Below are 22,054 nucleotides of genomic sequence, written 5' to 3'. Positions count from 1 at the left end.
CAGTTGAGCCATACCTTGGATGCATTTGCCAGGCAGTCTGCTGATGGGGCTGAGAGGTCAAGCAATATAATGGCAGCGGATTCTCCATGGTCCAGTATGGTGCCGATCTCATCTGCGGCAATAACAAGTGCTGCCTCCATGCTATGGTGCCTTTGAAAACTGGACTGGATGTGGTTGAGTAGGGTGCGGGGTTCAAGATGGTTTATTATCACTTTGGCTTTGTATGGGACGCACACTTGAAAGCATTCGGTACGGTGTGCTAGCTGCTCCTCTTTCCCCATTGTGGTCAGAACTATTTTATTGTTATTTTAAAACATATCACTGCTTTTAGGATATTTTATTCCTTTTATTTGCGGCGATAACACTTGTTGTGTAGAAACAAACTGTAATTGAAAATACTACCTGTCACTGCAATTGCCTCGCGCTTCCTCCCCCGAGCCGTTCTCCCCTGTCCACCACGGGTTGTCCCGATTGAGTGGAGGGAGGTACCCTCCGGCCGGTGGGGGGAGGTCAGCGCACTAGTTCTTGCTGCACTGCTTAAAAGCAGATGGTTCCCGGAGCGCGCAGCAGATGCACACTTGAAAGCATTCGGTACGGTGTGCTAGCTGCTCCTCTTTCCCCATTGTGGTCAGAACTATTTTATTGTTATTTTAAAACATATCACTGCTTTTAGGATATTTTATTCCTTTTATTTGCGGCGATAACACTTGTTGTGTAGAAACAAACTGTAATTTAAAATACTACCTGTCACTGCAATTGCCTCGCGCTTCCTCCCCCGAGCCGTTCTCCCCGGTCCACCACGGGTTGTCCCGATTGAGTGGAGGGAGGTACTTCCGGCCAGGGGGGGAGGTCAGCGCACTAGTTCTTGCCGCACTGCTTAAAAGCAGATGGTTCCCGGAGCGCGCAGCGGGCGCGCCAAAGGCAAGCCCGTCAGCGCCCATCCGCGCCAGAACATCGCCAGGCGCCTGTGACGATGCCAACGCGGCCTCTAATCCTGGCCAGAGCAACCCCACATACAGTGGGGCAGAGCTCCGGCTAAATCGGGATAACTATCATTCCCCCAGCTTGCTGTGCCCCAATGGGGGGCTGCAATATCTGGAAGGGCCTTTTTCCTGCATTCAATGCAGACATCACAGCAAAATCCCCATAGAAATCCCACAAAATGCCCCTTCAACACCTATTACTGGGCAGCTCGTCACAGCTACCTATGCCCCCCTGGCTGCTGACACTACCGGCTATACCCCGACCCCTAAGGCTGCTCACTCTAAACATCGCAACACTTGGAAAGGGTTTCTGGGTAACGTAAGATCTCTCCCCAAACACGCCATAGAGATCTGGGACATACTAAACACCGAATCGCCCGATGTGGGTTTTCTGACCGAGACATGGCTGAAACCTTCTAGTGGCCCTGGAATCTCGGTCGCCATTCCAGAAGGCTATAGGATTCAGAGACTCGACAGGCAGTCTAAAACTGGAGGAGGGGTCGCTATTATTCATAACGAGCGCGTAAAAATCACGATTCTCGAACAACGGACTAATGCACAGATCGAAATTTTGATCTTTAGGATGGAAGTGGTCCCCCACGACTTATGGAGAGGGGCACTGTTGTATCGGCCTTCGGACCCCTTCACGGATTTTTCCACACAACTTATGGAAATAATAGCCCCCCATGTAATCTCCACTAGCAATTTACTTCTATTAGGAGACTTTAATATACATAGCGAAAGTTCTGCGCTTCCTGAAATATCATCCTTTCTTGCCGACCTATCTACATTGAAGCTTACCAAAATGAATGGTGGCCCTACTCACTCAGCAGGCCACACTATTGACATCATTTTCACTAACACTCCTCGGCTCACTTGTGAAGCCCCACGTCCTGTGTGCTGGACGGACCATGCACTCATTAATTTTCAAGTGCAGCGGCTCCACGCGCCCCCCACAATGGTAGCACATACTCTATTCTCTTACAGACAGTGGCATAAAATCAGCCCTGAGTCTTTTCCCTCAGCTTTCACACCGCCCAGGTATCCCCCGACCAACAACCTCGAAGAAAACCTCACTCTCTTCAATACTACGGCCCTAGCAACCATTAACGAGATTGCCCCCTTAAAGACCTGTTCAAAAGATCCCAGAAGTACCCTGGCCATATGGTTTACTCCCGAACTACACAAGACTAAAAGCCGCTGCAAAAACCTGGAAAGAAGGTGGCGTCGCACCCACCGTGATACCGACAAAGAGAACTACAGAGCCGCTCTTACTCTATATCACAATGACATCAAACAGGCCCGCAGATCCCACATAGCTCATCAGTTGAGTCAGGCAGGTAACACTCCCAAAATTCTCTATAAAATTCTGAAAGATTTTATCTGCCCTAAAGCTTGTGATCTAGACGACAACCCCTCTCAGTTTCTCTGCAATAAAATTAGCTCTTTCTATATACAAAAAATCAATACCATATACGACAAATTCCCAAAATCATGCCACACATCTACGTCAGCCGATACCCCCGAACCCCCCAACGCTGATCGTGTAACTCTGCTGACCTTCCCTCCCCTCTCACGTGAGGAGACCATAGCACTTATGTGCAAGGTCAAATCTGGCTCTCCCCTAGATGTCATGCCCGCAAAGATTTCGGCCTCCCTTGCTCACATGCTTGCAGACTCCGTCAGTCCCCTACTCAACTCCTCCCTTGAAAAAGGCCTGGTACCCTCCATCTGGAAAGCGGCCCAGATCATTCCGCTGCGAAAAAACAACAAAGCCTCTATGGACGACCTCTCCAACATACGCCCTATCTCCCTCCTCCCCTACCTGAGTAAGGTCCTTGAAAAACATGTGAACAAACACCTCTCCGACCACATCCAAGCAACTGGCTACCTAGACTCGTCTCAATCGGGTTTCCGTGCAAACTATAGCACGGAAACCGCTCTGGTAGCCGTTACTGACAACATCAGGCTCGCGCTAGATCAAGGACAGTCTACCCTCCTGGTCCTTTTAGATCTTTCCGCCGCCTTCGATACGGTCGACCACCATACCTTGCTCGGGAGAATAAGGGAGACAGGACTGGGGGGATCGGCGCTGAAATGGGTAACCAGCTTCCTTTCCAACCGTACCCAAACTCTCAATATGGGCCCATTCCGTTCCACCACTGAAAAACTGACCAAGGGCGTGCCACAGGGCTCCTGTCTGAGCCCTACGCTGTTTAATATCTACGTGGCCACCTTGGCCTCACTTCTGAGAACACTCGGGTTCATCCCTGTATCCTATGCGGATGATACCCTTATTTTTCCTTTTGACAAATCTTCTCAGACAGCCCAAGCATCCTTCTCCTCGGGTATGCTGGCCATCTCGCAGTGGATGAGCAGCAACTTTCTCCAGTTGAACGCCAGCAAAACGGAAATTATTCTCTTCGGAGATGCTCCCCTTCTGTGGTCACCTACCTGGTGGCCAACCGAACTGGGCTCTGCCCCTTTCCCTAAAATGACAGCAAAAAACGTAGGTGTGCGTCTTGACCAGGCCTTGACCATGAAAGACCATGTCTCCTATACAGTCAGCGCTTGCTTTCAGGCACTGAGCCTTCTGAGGAAAGCCCTACCCTACCTTCCGGACTCTTTCCGTAAGACACTTGTACAGGCTCTTGTACTGAGCAAATTGGACTTCTGTAATGCCCTTATGGTTGCCGCAAATGAGACCGCCTTTAGCCGTTTGCAAGTGGTACAAAATACCGCAGCACAGTTAGTCGCTAAGGCACCCTACAGGTCAGCCTCACTACCTCTGCTTCAACAACTTCACTGGTTGCCAGTGCGGAAACGGATGAAGTTTAAGCTTTGCTGCCTGACGCACAAGGCACTGTGGGGTCCTGGCCCCCCGTATCTTCTGGAGAGGCTCCACCAATATATCCCCAGACGAGACTTGAGATCTCGTTCTAAATCCCTGTTGCTAATCCCAAGGATAAAAAGAACACGGTTAGGAGTTAAAACCTTTTCCTACCAAGCGCCTTTAACGTGGAACCAACTCCCCCTACCCCTAAGACAATGCTCTGATTACCTCAAATTCAGAAAGACTCTGAAAACCACCCTCTTTTTAGAATAACATCTTACCGCCTATCTTTCACAGCTCCGCAAGCGCCGAGAGACCCCCTCGGGGGTGATTCATATAAACTATTTAACATAACATAACAAGGAAATAGGACAGAAGTTGCTCATTTTTATGGGGTCAGCCGAAGGTTTTTTTAGGAGGGCTGTGACTACTGTGTGTTTCCAGTCTTTGGGGAAGGTGGTGATATGATGGAGGAGTTGATGATGTGGGTGAGAATTTTGCTAATCAGTCATCCTCCCATGTTGCAGATGTAATGGGGCAAGGGTCTGTTGGGGACCAGGAGTGGGCAGTTTTCTTGATTGCAGTGGCATCGCCCTTGTGAGTGTTCTCCAGTTCGTTAGGAGAGTGTCTTGGTTGGCGTCGGCAGGTGGTGATGATGTCCTTGGGGTTGTGTGGTTGTTTGAAATTACTGTAGACCAGTAGGAAAGTGAGTATTATGCAGTGAGGCTGGTTAGGCTTCTCTATGCAATACCTGCATGTTACCCCAAATAGTTTCCTTGGATTCACACTAATAAATCCCCAGTTCAGTCCTGATAGTGTGGCACAGAGCAGTCATGCTTCACTAGAGGAACATGTGTTAAGCATTTCATACTGCCAACATGGACGATAAGTAATTGACACGACTTGAAAGAAATCCAACACCAATTTATAAAAGTAGACCAGATTTTATACACCAAAAAGATTACAATCAGATGAATATAAGCTGAGTTATGGAAAACAATCAGTGCATTTAACTCTTGCAAAATGATAATGTTGGAGTCAATGGGAAAACACAATAGTGATACTTGGTCACTTTCATATCAAGTCCAGTGGAAACCACTGGGGGGGTAAGGTGATGCAGGTCCCAGGACCAGGCTCCTACACACAATTTTCCCTGGCTCCTAGGGCCTGGGTGCAGAGTTGTCCTTGCTGTCCCTGGTGCTGGAAGCAGGACCTTGGGTGCTGATTTTGCTGCTTGGACGGTACTGGTGAAGAAAGGGGTACAAAAACTCTCCAATGGGGCCACTGAGGAGGGTGTTGAAGCTGTTGCCGGGTTCCTTCGAGGTGCAGCGTCCAAAAAAGGTGGTGGTAGTCTGACTATCCATCAATAAGCCTTGGTAGTAGCAAAACACAGCTTTTGGTTACTTCGACATCCTAGAGTCCGGGGAAACAGTAGCCACCTGCAACTTGCTGGAGGTCAGGCCTACATTTAACTCAATGCACTAGACATTTTACTTTTTGGCGATCCCTCGGTAGGCCTGATGGGCAGTGATTCTTTGATTCCGGAAGTGCGATTCTCCTACGGGCTGCAGGGGACTAGTACTTCTAGTCCAAGGGAGGTCTTGAGTTGCCTTTTGCTTGCAGGAAGGTTCCTCTTTCCTTTGGAGCCAAACGCTGGTCCAGGACGATTCAGGGTTGTGCATTTGCAGGGTGGTAGCCATAGCTGCAGATTATCACACCTTTGCGTGCAGGACCTGAAGTCGCTGTCATGGGTCTCTTCTTTGCCTTGATTGCAATTCAAGCAGATCTGAGGTTCTGGTGTAATTGGTGCCACTTAAGCCTAGATTTAGTGGTGTTAGGGGTGTAGGTGCAAGTGGCCAATGGGTTACGTGCCCCAGCAGCTAATTCGCCCCTGAGGTGACCATGTCAGGGGATGTGTGCCACCTTTTCTACCCCGAAACCTTTATTCTGCCATTTTTAAAAATGGCAGAACACATCTTTGGCTGTACAGCCCAGGTACCCCACCCTAGGTGTGTGGATAGCCTTCTGGGGTGTGCGCCTCCTAACTATCTAATTTTCCCACCTGCCTGGGTTCAAATGTGCCTGGGTGCAGGGTGTTTCCTTCTTTGGAATGCAGCCTGGTTGCATATCAGAGGTGGTGGAAGTGTTGAAGTTCACCGCCTTCATGTGCCACTTCACTAGCCATCCTGCCAGTGAGCCAGGTGACATCTCCTTCCCAGGCAGGTCTTTGCTTCTGAGTCCTCGAAGTGTTCACACCTCCTGGCAGGGGGTCAGATACTTGTCTTGGCGGTAACAGCTGCTTTCAGCTAGGGCACAGGAAGGCTGGGGGTAGCCACCTGGGCGCAAGCCACATCAAATCCAACATGGGAACTGTGTCATTGGGGAAAAAAGTGTGGTGGTGACCATACAAAAGGGGCACCCTTAATGCCCATGTTAAAGGCCTACCACAAAGTATATTGTGTATTTACAGTGTTAATATTTAATGTAAAAGAATCTGTTATTGTTTGAGAGATTTCAAAACTGAAAGCCCAAGCAGCGATAGCCGGGATGGAATCCACCAGAGGTGTAAACTGTTATTCATCTCAGGGGATGCAGCACTCAGCACCACTGTTGAGCGGTCAGATAGAGTGCAGGGGAAGTACTGTGGGTCCTGTGTGCAGCCCGAAGTCAATCCTGGACGAGGTGTCATGCACTGATGGTTAAAATGAGTAAGCATTAGTGCTGCTGCACTTATCATTCCAGGTGCCTGTTAGATCCAGCATTCCCAGATCATTCCTGCTGGAAGAGCACAGTGCGCTAGACTGCGTTTGGGCGTGCCTGGACCTGTCCTGAAAGACTAAATTAAAATTTCTGGCCCCTATCACCTCCCTTTCATTGGAGCTTCAGCATATATACATCATTTGGTCAAACCTGGTAGTAGAATAAGTATTATGACCATATATATTAATTATTATAACCAGCAGGTCAAATAGGTTGCCTTTCGCCACAAAGTACCTCCGGGTCGTTCAGGTCACCACATGTTCATAGTCAACAGATTTCCATATTAAAATGGCTACATCTCTTGCGAAGAAGCTGTTAGTAGTGTAGAATCTCTGGGTCACTTAGGTGTGTTTTCCTCAACACAGCTACTTCTGTTGTATGTCTATTGAGGTATGCCTACACTAATCTTCGTAGGGTTATTGAGTTCTGCAACGTTGCAGCTAACATCACATTCAGGGTTGTTTTATTGCCATTTATTTCGGCATTAGTGCCTTAAGTTGTGCACATTTTCTTTATCATTCATGCTGTCTGAGTGTGTCATATGATGTAGGGTTTGTTTCATCTAGGTCTTTTGGGCTTGTACTTCTGCTATGCTTCTTTGTCCATTGTGCTTATAGCCATTGCAACCCCACCTACATCAGATATTATTCTCCATTGATCCCCGTATAACACCCCAATATCAACTACAGGCTTTTCAGAATAGAAAATAACGAAATCCTATCTCAACATCCTACTTGCAAGTAGGGAAAAATGCAGATTTTCCACAGTTTTAATGGGAAGGAAACGGCATAATGAAAACCATTTCTGCTTTCTCCTTTCTCACTTTCATCAACACTCTCTGAATCATTGAGAACGGAGGAAGCGCATACAGCCTCTCCGTTCCCCACTCCTGCAGAAAGGCATCTATCCCTTTCACTTCCAGATCCGGTCTCCAGGAGTAAAATTTCTCCAACTGCGCATTCAACCTGTCCGCAAACAAATCCCCCTGCAGTGGGCCCCACCTCTCGTGTTCTTAGGAACATCCCCTGTTCAATCTCCAACTGCTTACATCCCTCAGATACCTTGAATTCCAGTCTGCTTCTATATTGCTCTACCCTGGAATATACTACACCTGCACCATTATCTCCCTGTCCTAACAATACCTCCAAAACTCCTTTGCTAATTCTGCTAAACCCCTTGAACGAGGCCCCCCCCAATTTGTTGACATAAAGCACTGCTGAGATATTGTCCATCTTCAACAGAACACAACATTTGACCTGTCCTTTTAGAAAACTTTTGACTGCAAAGGACGCTGCCAGGAGCTCCAGACAATTTATGTGTAAATTTTTCTCCTCCGCGGACCACTGACCCCCAGTCGTCATAACCCCACATCTTGCTCCCCAACCATACAGACTCGCATCTGACTCCATCACCACGTCTGGGGCCTCCTCAAAGATTGCTCTTCCACTCCACGCTTCCAGACTCATCAACCACCATTCCAACTCCTCCTGAATCTCCCGATTCATCCTCACTTTCTGCAAATACTTCGCCCCCTGTTTTAAGTGATACGCCTTCAGGCTTTGCAATGCCCTGAAGTGAAGTGATGCTGAAAATATCGCTTGAATTGACGCCGCGAGCAGTCCAAGCAACCTTGCCACTTGGCGCAAAGTTATCCATTCCACATTCCTTATTCTCTTCACTTTTCTGCGAATCTTCTTCACTTTCTCCATAGGCAACTTCAACACACATTCCAAGGTCTGAATATGAAAACCTAAAAACTGCATCTCCTGATCTCACCCCACACACGATTTCTCTCTGTTCACAGTGAAACCCAAGTCTTCCAAAACTTTCCCAGCAAATTCTGTCTGCTCCAAAGCCAAAGTTTTTTCCTCCGCCATAATCAGAATAACATCCAGGTACACAATTAAACGAATACCCCTAGACCTCAACCATGCTACTACCAGTCTCATCACCTTCGTAAAGCACCATGGACCTGATGTCAGACCGAACAGGAGAATTTTGAATCGCCATCACCTGCAATTCCACCTGAATTGAAGATAATCCCTGTGCTCCACACTCACTGGAACCGTCCGATATGCATCCTTCAGATCCAACCGGGTTATCCAATCCCCCTTCCTTTACAAATCTCTCAGCATATGGACCCTCTCCATTTTGAAGTGGTTGTAACACACCCAATAGTTCAACTCTCTTAGATTTATCACCGGCCTCATAACTTTGTCCTTTTCCACCAGAAATATTTTGCTAACGAAACACCCTGGTACTACCTTTGCAACCTCTAATGCACCTCTTTCCGCCAAAGCCTTTACCTCCTGTGACGCTAACTCCTCCAGACCCTTTGCAAACCTCAGCATGCTCTGACTCCCCCCGTCCTAGAACCTCCATGGAATCTATACAATATTCCTGTGAGTTGAGATCACTGTTATGGAGTGGAGGGGCGCCGCGTATTCCATTACACAAATTGTCTAAGGGGTGGTACGATGGAGGGATCGCCCTCCTGGATATGCGACTCTATTATTGGGCTTCACAACTAGTAAGTAGATCACTGGTTGTATCGTCCACTGGACCACGCATCTATGCTAGAGAGGTACCAAATTGGCCGGGAAGGGTATTTAGGTGCCCTTTGCACGAAGGCCCAGAAAGGGAGGTTTGTGGGCCCCACGGCATGCACGGTGCAAATCTGGCACCAGGCGACCAAACGCCTGGGTTAGACTGATGTACTAACCCAGTCCACTCCATTGTGGTACACACAGAAGTTGGGACTGTTGTGCCATCACCAACGGTTTGACAAATGGGACGCAATTGGACTCTCCAATATAGGTCACCTTGTGAAAAAGGGACGAGTCCTATCTTTTCCGGAACTGCAGGAGAAGCACGAAATGGCCCAGGGGGAGGCGTTTCGATACCTGCAGATTCGTCATGCCTCAACGACCGCTCTCCCAGACATGAGCAACCTCCCGGAAGCATCTCCTCTTGAGGATCGATTACTCTCTGAATCACTCCCTGACAAGGCCATTTCCTTAACATACCGCAAGCTGTGTAATAACTTACCTGACCCTTTCCTAGTTCTCCGCAGCCGGTGGCAAGCCGACGTTGGCGACATTGATGACAATGATTAGCAAACTGCACTAATGTCACCGAGAGAGGTGGCCATTTCACTTCGCTTCCGGCTGATCCAGTTAAAAGTCCTGCATAGAACATACCTCACTGGGGTTACACTAGCTAAAATTAGGATGCGACAGGATGCATCTTGTTTGCGGTGGTATTACCAGGATGATACCATTTACCATTCTATCTGGGATTGCCCATCCCTGCGTCCCTTATGGGAAGGAGCCACCACATACTTGCAAGACGCACTAGATAAACAGATTATTCTCACTCCATCATTGGGGCTCCTTAATATTTGGGAATATTCCGACCTCACTGAAGTGCAACAACAATTGGTTACCTTGGGTTATGTGTTAGTGAAGAGAGCTATTGCAGTGAAATGGGGGGTGGCCATCGGTAAACGCATGGGCGGCTGAGCTAGATAAATGTATGGTGGCGGAAAAAGAAGTATTCAAAATCAGAGGATGCCCCAAGAAATGGGACAGAAAGTGGAGTGGGTGGAATGCTTATTGTGGAAACTTATGTGTATCTCCAACTGCAGAATTGGAAATGGCTAGAGGGAAGCATCTTATGCTTGACACAATAGAATGACTGTCAAACTATGTTCTACACTCTGTACCTAATGTTTTAAGGTTGAACTGTCTGTGATTTACACATGTGATGATTCGAACTTTCTTATCAATAAACAAACCAGGTAAATAAAAATATACAATATTCCTCTACGGTTTCCAAGTTTGCCGCCCAATTTGACATGGATAGAAATAGGGTCTTTGCAGCCTCTTACCTGAAGAGCCTGTTCCTCTCCTCTCTGAACTCATCCCATAGGACCTTGCCCTCTGTTTCTTTGGGTAGAACCCACCCTGTTCTGATCTGGAGTTGTAGCCATATCCACATCTGTAACCATAGAGTCTGAATCCTCTCGCGAAAGAACCCCACGTGATTCCCTGACCACGGCCGGTGAATTGGCCCGCATTACCCCGCCCGTACCAAAAACCTTTCTTATATCCTTTTGTGCCATCTACAAAGAATTAAAGGTACCCACGTACCTTGACATATCTCTGACAAAGAGCATACCTTCACTCCGCTCACCAAACTCCTTACTGGCTAATTCAGCCAGTTTTGGGTCAATCTTCATCAATATGCTCTTGCGCCTCTCAGTGCACAGGGCCGTATTTGAGTTACACAGCAGATCAATAGCTCTTCCACATCCACTCCTGTGTTATTTGTATGCACCTCCTCATACAAATCTAACACCTTCGTGAGGGTCCCAAGTACATCAAGCAACCTGTCTTGACAACCCTTCCTACGGTCACGGCCAGACTTATTTAGAAAACTCAACATTTTTGGGTCTACGTCAGGAGTGTAAGCTACCTTGTTCTTTAAGCTTGGCCTCGGACACTCCAATCTAAGCCGGGTCCTGACATCCTTAGGGATTTCCCTTCATATCCAATATGTTACATATTTTGTCACATGTTCTGCTGGCATCCACTGTGGTGATAAAGGGTGCTGTATCAGCAGAGGATCAAACATCTTCTCCCCAAGAGGATCCTCAAAATCGCCCAAATGTAACGTAATTTTCTTGTCAACCACTTTTCTCCTCATCCGCGCAATCTCCTCATCATCCGAATCCTCAAAACTGGTTGAACATTTTAGCTCCATATCTCCACTTGCATGACACCACACTGTGGCTTCTCTTTCTTGCTTTATAGCATCCCCTTTTGCCTTTATAGCATCCCAATCTTCCTGAACCTTACTTTCAGACCCTTTAGCCATTTTTCGCTTCCACATTTTTCTTCTTTTTTGTCCTTTTTACACCTCCCTTTTTTGGCCCACAGGCCACAACCTCCACCTCCTCTGTGGACCAAAATATCTCATCCTCTACTGAACTCAACCTTTTCTCTACACTACGTTCTATCTTCTTATCTATAGACACTGTCAACTTTCCAAACATCTTATCCATATATTGCTGAAATCTGTCTTCAAAACCTGAACCCTCAACCTACACCATTGTAAACTACCTTTCCTTACTACCTACACACTACAAAATATAACTTACTAATATACTTTCCTCACAAAAACACTCTGTAATCCTTTAATTCCTAAACCTTACCCCATAAATTCCTTCAACTGCCTACTATTCTCAAATATGAACTTTCTCTTATTTATTTATTCATTCCTACACACTCTCGCTGCTCCCTGCCCCTCTGATATCCTCCAACTGACTGATAACACTTCGTTTAGTCAGTCGGTCGATCTTACTCCCCCAAAGCATGGTGGCCTCGAAGCCATGTAGCTACTACACATTTGCCCAAACACCTAAAATGGCTGCCGCACGCTACTTGGCACATACGGCGGCTCAAATTGGTCAAGAGACAATCCACTCAATGAGTGCAGAAATGAACATTTTGCACTCACTGAGCTTACGAAGTCAGAGCCGGTCAGGGCACGTCGAATCGAACGCACAGCTCCGCTTGCGTGCCTGCAGCCTCGTTCCCTCATACACCACTTAAACTGAAAAGCAAACGGTAAGAACCGATCTCCTCAGGGGTGACTCCTTCACGTGGGCGTCAAAGCGGCGCCCCACTGCTTTCTTGCAGTGCGAGAAGCAGAAACGTAAAATGGTATAAATACAATTTTTTCGTTTCTGCTTCTCGCACTGCGAGAAAGCAGAAGAAGCGTATGCCTGGTTGGGGGTGGGTGGGCGGGTCGTGATGGAGTGGCTAGCCCAATGTTATGGGTGCTGACTGTTTGGTCGGCCCCAGGGCCGACCAAACCAGTCATGAGCACTCTCCTATTTTCTCAATGCATGCTACATGCAGCCTGCATGGAGTAAACGGCCTCCCCATACATGCCTGTACGGACGGCGTCCTGGCCAATCACAATGCTGCCATTGCAGTGTTGTGATTGACTTAGGGGGGAAGAGGGAGGCTGCATAACCCCTCGAAATACACACGTTCACTCCAATAAAAATTTAATGAATTCATCCCATTTAGGTATTACCATTCCGATGTCCTCCAAACCACCAATCTTCTCTATATAGCCTCCTGACTGACTTGATTCTTCATCCTGAAGGGGCCACTCCACTCTCCTCAGCAGCTTTTTGACACACTGGCTGCTAACTTTGAATTAGCAAACACAACAAGATTGACGGAGTGCTAACATTTTTCAAACGCTCACCCCCAGCCAAGAGATCTGGATTAAATCTATTGTTCTTTTGCTCACCATGCCACCCCAGTTTGGGCCCAGCCATGTGCAAATCAGTATTGACCCTGCCCCTATGGGAACAGTCCAGCCCGAACAGCCAGGCCAGGTCCTCCCTGGACCAGAAACAAGCATCCTGGGACTGATTTCGGGGTTATCACCCCTCATCAGCCAAGCTAGCTTGAATCCAGTGGCATAGCGAGCAAGGGACCCATGTCTGGCATACCCTTGGCCACTCAGGGCAAGCATAGCAAACACAACAAGATCATGGATTGAGTGCAAACACTTCAAATACTCACTCCAAGTCAAGAGATCTGGGTTAAATCCATCATTCTTTTGCTCACCATGCCACTCCAGTTTGGACCCAGCCATATGCAAATCAGCATTGACCCTGCTCCTCATAGGAAAAGTTTAGCCAGAACTGCCAGGCCAGGTCCACCCTGCACCGAAAACAAGCATCCTGTGACCCGTTTCAGGGTGTCACCCCTCATCAGACAGGCTACCTTGAATCCAGTGGTACAGTGAGCAAGGGACCCACGTCTGGGCATACCCTGGGCCATTTAGGGTCAACATAGCAAACACAACAAAATGATGGATAGAATGCTGAAACCTTTCAAATATTCACCCCTAGTCAAGAAATTTGGGGTAAATCTTTTGTTCCTTTGCTCACCATGCAACCCCAGTTTAGACCCAGCTATGTTTGCCCTAAGTGGCCTGGACTGTTCCCATGAAAAGCAGGGTCAAGACTGATTTTCATATGGCTGGGTCTAAACTGGCATGGCGAGCAAAAGAATGATGGATTTAGCTAAGATTTAGCCTAGATCTCTTGACTGGGTATGAGTGTTTGAAAAGTTTCAGCACTCTATCAATCATCTTGTTGTGTTTGTACTAATTTAGAATTGTCTATGAGCTTCCATTTTGTAACTTAGTTTAAACTCAGCTGCATTTAAGAGTTATTATTGTACCTATTTCCTGAGTTAGATTTGGGTAGAAATCTTGAGGGTATGCTAAATCTAGTGGAGAGTACATCTGCAAGTGTTTATGCCATTCCTTCTTAAGAAATAAGAGAATCTTCCATTACTCCATAACCATAATTGAGGCCAAAGTCCCTGCAAATAGAGGGCTAGCCGCATTGCGCTATGTATTGAATACTGAAAATTGTAGGCTACTGTCTTCAACTGAGCTGGATGTAACTTCAGATTGCTTTGTACTGCTTCTAGTGGAAAACGTGGCTCTGCGGGGCCGCGCTACGCAGTCCAGTGTGTTTCTGGGATGGATTGTGCCGGCGGGCCCCATCAATTCCATAGATGGGAATCTGGATTCCGATTACTTCCACGGCTCTTGCTCTATTACAAATTATCAGCAGTCTCCATGGTGGAGGGTGGACTTGCTGAGGCGGTACATCATTCTGCGTGTGGCAATTACCAACACAGTCATGTACCCCGAACGGATGAATGGAGCAGAAATCTTGATTGGCAACTCCCTGACCAACGATGGGAATTCAAATCCAAGGTAAAGCCACTACAGTGTGTTTCTTCTTTGTATTAATGTGAAGGGTGGGCTCACTTTCTGAACACTAGTGAATGTCTTTGAGAACTCTTGAGAGCATCCAGTGATACACTAAAATGTGTAATGAACAACATTGATAACACAGCCATACCCTAATGGCTTGGATGTAAGTATGTAATTGTGACTCCCACACTATTTGTTTTATTGTTCTGTGACACATGAGTGTTTAGCTGACACAGTCTAGATCACTTCTCTAGCCCTCAGGCACAACGGTCAACTTTTCCCATGCAGGCCACCCTTCATCCATACACGTCCAACCACCAGTTCATCATCCTTCTTACAATCTTGGTTTATGGATACATTGTGTTTGAAATTGTGGCTGTGGAGACATGAAAACTTTTACTCAATGCCCCATTTGTGTTGAAATGTGATTTAGTAGAATGTGCTGTTGCAGATGTTGAGGTTGCAGCCAATGACAACTTGCTGCAAAAGATTTTGTTGTTTGCAACTTAGTGCTAAACGTTTGAGCTTGTACAGAAATGAGCCCAGGTGAGTGTTGCACATTGGCAAGACCTGACTCGTGATATGCCTCCATGCTGCCTGCCTTTTCATTTATTATCTGCAAAGGCTTGAAATGGTGAAAAAAACATTCAGTGAAGTGTCAAGCACTTTCACGCTGCCACACGTCATCAGGACATAGTTCAACCAGGTATTCTGTAATAGTATGTTAGTTAACTGTATCCTGTAGTCTTTTCTCAGTGTGCCCTAGTACGTTTAGGGTAGTTGTACTGTAATGATACAAAAATCGTTCTAAAAATGGAATGGTTGAGGAAAGCTCTGGTACAAGGGGACACGGAATTCCCTAAATGTAAAGCAGATCAGAGAATGTCCCCTCTCTTGCATATTCCTGGAATTTTCACTGAGTATGATTGAGCTGAGCTCAAGCTGGAAATCTTTGAAACATGCCTCCACGGCCTCCAAAATATAAGGCAGGAAACTCCATGAAACTCTGACAGTGTTGGACTTGACAGACACAGGAACATACCCACATTGGATCCGGTGCTCTACAGAGGACCGCGGACAGGACATATCATGGCCAAATTTACAAGGTTTCTGCAGGCCGTGGCATTCTGCACTAGCTCTATGTGGGTAAAAAAGAAATCTAGTAACTGCGTTATTACTGAGTTATTGTGTGTTGAGTTCTTCCTTTAAGATTATGTCAGGACTAGTTCACCAACCCGTATCTGTATTTGTATGCACCTCTATGCACTGTAAATATAACAGTAGGATGTGTTTTTCTAAAATCATTCCTATAAATCATGCACTCCAACCTGCGTATATCCACGCCTTCATGTTTTTAAAGTGCTTTGTGTCAAGGTTATAAAAGTAGAACTACAAACTGTGTTAATCCCATATGAGAATTTGGAACAATGAAGTAGACTTTTATGAACATTGGATCACAAAGAGAAATGAAATGATAACAAATATACCATCAATATTCATTCTTGTTTTTTAAGTCCATTTCTAGGAAGTATATATGAACACTATAATTTGTGTTCTGAAGAAGTTATTTGTTTCATATGGACCCTCAAGTGAAAGACGTGGATGAAAAAGTACTCGCATGAAAAGCTCAAAACAATGAACATACCCACTAAAGTTTTCCCATACTGTAGGGAGCTGGGTCTTTATATGAAATACCAAAAAGAGGTATACTGTACAAAGAGCCCATGTATTCCCTTATTAGTTGACAGGGACTTGCTCTAGCATTCCTAAGGTGGTCTTTTAGGGGATAGTGTGGATGAGCAGCCTTAGGCTTATCGGAGAGGAGTGTTAGACATCTGGTGCACACACACAGCCAATAAAAAATACACAACTCAATTAGAAGATCCACAACAATTTATATAAATAACACTTATCTTTATATAACTTTAGCACCAAGATCATCAGATTCAGGTAAAGACCATAAAATAGCAAATAGCAATAATAAATTGTAAAAATAGCCGCTTTGAAGAAAACAGGTTTTTGGTACCTTAAGTCGTAATTGAAGCACTTTGCTGCAGTGTTAACCTAGTATGAAAACATACGCTGCAATCGGTCACTTGACTTACGGGACCCTTCCCGGGACATAAAGTGAGTATGGGGCAAGGTCCAAGGCAGCACCAACTGGTCACCTCAGGAAGCGCTGTAGCAGCCGAGTGCAGAGGTGATTTTCACGTTGGGGGCCCTATGTTATCCTATGGGGGCATGTATGACGTTACAACGCATACTTTTACAACGCATGCACTTACAACGCAATTTTTACAACGCAACATCCACTACAACGCATTCCATTACATCGCATGACACTACAACGCATTTTTAAAAACTACCTTTACAACGCATTCCATTACATCGCATACTACCTTTACAATGCATACCATTACAACGCATAATATTACATTGCATTTAAGGTAAGTATTGGATAGTATAGGGGTAAAAATTACTATTCTTACTCCAGGGGGTGCAACAGTAGGGTAAGTGTTGGATAGTATAGGGGTAACAATTACTATTCTTACTCCAGGGGGTGCAACAGTAGGGTAAGTGTTGGATAGTATAGGGGTAAAAATTACTATTCTTACTCCAGGGGGTGCAACAGTAGGGTAAGTGTTGGATAGTATAGGGGTAAAAATTACTATTCTTACTCCAGGGGGTGCAACAGTAGGGTAAGTGTTGGATAGTATAGGGGTAAAAATTACTATTCTAACTCCAGGGGGTGCAACAGTAGGGTAAGTGTTGGATAGTATAGGGGTAAAAATTACTATTCTTACTCCAGGGGGTGCAACAGTAGGGTAAGTGTTGGATAGTATAGGGGTAAAAATTACTATTCTTACTCCAGGGGGTGCAACAGTAGGGTAAGTGTTGGATAGTATAGGGGTAAAAATTACTATTCTTACTCCAGGGGGTGCAACAGTAGGGTAAGTGTTGGATAGTATAGGGGTAAAAATTACTATTCTAACTCCAGGGGGTGCAACAGTAGGGTAAGTGTTGGATAGTATAGGGGTAAAAATTACTATTCTAACTCCAGGGGGTGCAACAGTAGGGTAAGTGTTGGATAGTATAGGGGTAAAAATTACTATTCTAACTTCAGGGGGTGCAACAGTAGGGTAAGTGTTGGATAGTGTAGTGTAATATTATGCGTTGTAATGGTATGCGTTGTAAAGGTAGTATGCGATGTAATGGAATGCGTTGTAAAGGTAGTTTTTAAAAATGCGTTGTAGTGTCATGCGATGTAATGGAATGCGTTGTAGTGGATGTTGCGTTGTAAAAATTGCGTTGTAAGTGTAGTGCGTTGTAAAAGTTGCGTTGTAAAGGTTGTTCCCCCCTATGGGGATCAGTCCGGTCGAAAAGAGGCTGCAGGCTCGGACTGAGAAACCAGTCAGACTCAACCAACTTGGGGGCTCAGGTCTCACGATGCTTGGGGACACCTTTGGTCCTCTTCTGCACAGGCCAGGGGCGATGGGTGCAGAGGTGTCCTTAGGGATCAGGTTTTTGTCATCCGGATTAGTCGGTGTAGAGGGGGCCTGGAAACAGAGGCTGCAGGCGGCTTTAGGAATCCAGGTTAGACTATGTCCAAGGTGGGCTTTGGTTCTGGAGGGCTGGTAGACCACACTGGCACTGTTGGTCCACTTCAGCTTGGGCTTGGAGCGACGGGTGTAGTGGTACTTTCCAATGTTGGGTTTTTGCAGTCCGAAGTCCTCTCAGGTCCCTTTAAGTGCCTGCAGGATGCAGGGAAGCAGCTCAGCTACTCCATGGGAGTTCCTGGGCCTTTGTTGAAGGAAGGCAGTCCTCCCAGGCTTTTGGATGCACAAAAGCTTGCACTACAATAAGTCAGTTGCTTCTTCATCAGTCTTTGCTTTCATGGCTCTTCAGTGTCCTTCTTCTTAGTAGGTCAGCAGGAATCCAATTTCTGGTGCCAGGGGTCACCTAAATGCTGCATTTAGGGGCATTAGCCAATGTGCTACTTACCCCCGGGGTCACTAAGCCGCCATATGACCACTTCCTATGGGAAGTGGGCATAACCCTATACCAGAGTTCCTAAGCTTGCAGTCACCAAGATGGTAGACTCTGAAAAATGTTATCCACTTCAGCTAGCCCACCTTAGGGGTGGTGCTAGCCTGAGGGTGGACGCACCTATCTGACTGCTCATTTTCCCGCCTGTCCAGGTGGCCAACGGGCTCTGGACAAACGGGGGAAGGTGCGGGGGGAGGGTCAACATCCACTCCTGTAAGGGAAGCCTTTTTGAAGCTCCCTGTGTTGGAAAGCTAATTTGCAGGTCATCCTGTGGTTGGGAGTATAAACACCCTCTGCCCGAGCAGGCTTTGTTTCTGACCTCCTGTGAGCAAAGACCCTCACCCTTGGGATTAAGAAACTCGTATATGGTGACAGGCTGACTAGGACCAGTCAGTTAACACACCAGAGGTTGGGTGGTTTTCAAGGGGCACCTCTAAGTTGCCCTCTGGGTGCATGCATCAATAAATGCATCACTGGAACCAGTATGGTTTATTAATACCAGATGTTTGATACCAAACATCTCTATTTTCAGTGAAGTCATCATGTAGCTGGGGAACTTGTTTTCACGAGTATACAGCACATGCTTTCAAAATAGCTTCCGTCATCACTTGTACTGGCAGTAAATGAACTGGCGAGCACAGGGGCTTATCTGCTCATGCAGTTACGCCCACACTTGTTATATAATGAACCAAGCCTTAGAGCTGTAAGGCCTGCTGTAGGGGTGACTTACAGTTATTCCATGCAGTGTTAGGGGACATGGCACACAGAGTGTGTGACATGTTGTATAGAGCACCTTGTCATGCAGCGTGTAGTGGTAGTCTGTATGAGTTTGATGCTCGGTCCCTTAGAGTGGCACAAGATATGCTGCAGCTCTTAGGAACCCTCTTTAGAACCTATGCCTTACGTACCAGAGGTGCCACCTACTAGGGACTTACAGAGATGCTAAAGGCCTGGTCACTTGGGGATCAGTTGACACGTCTTTTTTTTGGGGCAGGAGTACTGGCACTGGGGACCTGTTTAACAGGAACCCTGTGCATTTCAGTCAATGTTGCATCAAATACCAGGCAAAAAGTGGGGGGGACTACCACAACAAAAGCCCAGTTCCTAACACATACATTGGAAAGTTGATACCAAATAATAACAAGAAGGAAACCAGGAGCAGTGTAGGACACAGATTTGGGGTGCAATTCTAATAAACCCTGTGGCATAAACACAAAGAAGTGGCACAATGCAGCTCAGAAAGCAAAGTTGCTGCACTGTCACCTTTAGAGAGCAGAACTGTACCATATCTTCAAACAAATGGCCCAGTTCTGCTCTCTCCATGGGCTGGTGCACTTTGGACTACCTAGCACCACCACGGCACCCTTGCACCATAGTGCAAATTTGTCTGCATTGTGGTCATGAAGGGGTCCTTTTCTGCATAAAAACTGTAATTTGAGGCAATTTTCTCTTATTATATAACAAGGAGAAAGAAAGATATTTCTCTTTGTTACATCAGCCTCAGGTAGGTGTACCATTTTCGCACAAACCCATGTCAGTATCACTATGTAAATCTGGGTTCACATCGTAATCCACCTCTTCAGCGCCCATGGAGTGCCTACGGTATGCACAGTAATGCTAGCAGCGCAATGAACAGCATTGTCTTACTATTTTTACCAAAGCCAAAGCCATGGCTTAGTAAATACCTAAAAGTCTTTTACATCGGGACTGGGTCAAACAGAGACGTAACTACAACACAAAATCTTTGTAAATTTTCCCACCACATTTAATTGTGATTGTGTAAATGTAGCAAAATACTGCTGTTTTATTTTCTACAGGTTTTCTTGGACATTTTCTTAATAAAAACCTTTGAACCCCTTCAAAATCGATTAATGTCTGGAAATGCACTAAGACAATAATGAGATGTTTGAAGAGCATGAAGTATTTTAGATATTTTAGGAATAAACTGCGACAATCTCACATTGAACAAAGTATTGAAAATAAGGGTATGAATGTCCACTGGCTGGCGAGCATGATGCATAGGACTGAGGTATTCCAAATCCTTATAAAGACCTATGATGAGGGAGAAGCTGTCTTCTGAATGAGTGAACTTTATATAGTTTAATGGTTTCAACAGAGTGTGATATACCACAAGCAGCAGAACATATGTAGAGATCTAACAGAAGCACACATGTATTTACTCGTGCCATGTTCCCTCTGTTGTCAGGTGTGCAACGATATCGACGATTCTTCCTGGAACCACAAAGACATTTGCATGTAATGGAATGATCGGGCGCTATGTGAGCCTTATTGTGCGGGGTCGGTGGGAGTACCTGACCCCCTGCGAAGTCGAGGTCTATGCGTACTCCGAGGAGCAGGCCGAACTTGCCCACTGAAGAAAGAACGCGGTGTCCTCCACGCGCAGACGTTCAAATGTGCCCCGTATAGCAGAGCAACTGGCGATTGTCAATAAGCCAGTGTGCGGTTGGCCAACAGCAAACCCACGTAAAAGAAGTAAAGAAATATTGTACCATAGTCAGAGTAAAATAGCAGCTATCCTACAAAACTATTTCAGGAAAAATCATTTGTCTTGTTTCAAGGACAGTAACTATTTTTTGCAATTAAAGTATTATCTGTATGCAGATGCTGTGTGTACTTGTAAGCGCAATTAATGCAAACATTTAGGGCGTATTTATTGGATAGGTTTCAGAACTTCAGTTTTATTTTTGTCACCATTGGTATCCTTTGAAAGTGATGACGTGTAAATATCCCCACTGACCTGCAACAAGTGAGTGAGCGAAATGAGTAAGCTCAGATTCCTTTCGAAGATTTTCCTTCACAATATTTACATGTATTTGAAAAAAAAATGTTTTCTGAAGGGGCGCTTATGAAATATTTCAGTTCTTTTCATGGTGTGCCAACCAACCATGACTCTTTCCAAGGGCTGCAACCTTTGGGAGGATGGTAAATTTGTCAGCACATGGTCTGTGCAAAATACAGATGTGACATGGGCAGTTTATAAAATGAAATTTCTTGTGGCCGATCATTTTTCATTCATACAAGAGTGTGTTCTACTGGGAGAATTATTTATTTATTTATTTTTAAAACAAAATTGCTTTTTAGAAGGACATGGATATTATTGCTTAAATATATGCTTCAGATATATCCTAAGTTATGCTGTAATGTTTCCTTTGAACATCATTTTGTCACTTTATGTAAATAGGCACATTTCACTATCAAACACCATTTTGAAAAATGAACTCTGTTCCCAAAACTAAAATCTTATTACGATAAATACTATTTTTGTCCTACCTGCTAACTTTCTTCTATTAAAGCTGTTTAGTGCTCAAACATCAGTTTGCCTTTTTTCTTTAGGTGCCTTTATGTACTTCTGCCAGTACCATTAGATTGTGTCTTGATTGACCATGTATCACCCCCGAATGCCATGGATGGAAACACTTGCCAAAAATGACCATCAGTGTATAAGGGACAGTATTAAACCAGCATTATACCATGAGTGGGCACCATCATGACGTGGATACCCACATGATGCAAGAAATCCCACCATATTGCCATGATGTTCCTTATGTCACGCCTGGGAAAATCATGGCATGACAGTCCACACTAGGCTGGA

General features: G+C 45.7%; 1 protein-coding gene across 1 annotated transcript in view; it reads left to right on the top strand.

Moving 5' to 3' along the window:
* LOC146822248 (fucolectin-like) overlaps positions 1–21,771 on the top strand; it is a 69,483-nt gene extending 47,712 nt beyond the window's left edge. The window contains exons 3-4 of the mRNA XM_085609443.1: positions 14,103–14,394; positions 20,648–21,771. Coding sequence (XP_085465569.1) covers positions 14,103–14,394; positions 20,648–20,816 — 461 coding nt within the window. The 3' untranslated portion in view covers positions 20,817–21,771. The remainder of the gene's footprint in view (positions 1–14,102; positions 14,395–20,647) is intronic.
* The last annotated feature ends 283 nt before the right edge of the window (positions 21,772–22,054 follow it).

Source organism: Triturus cristatus, chromosome 6 (assembly GCF_964204655.1).
Source record: "Triturus cristatus chromosome 6, aTriCri1.1, whole genome shotgun sequence".
In the NCBI taxonomy this organism is placed as follows: Eukaryota; Metazoa; Chordata; class Amphibia; order Caudata; family Salamandridae; genus Triturus; species Triturus cristatus.
The sequence above is the reverse complement of the archived record's forward strand: the minus strand, read 5'-3'. Positions and strand labels throughout refer to the sequence as shown.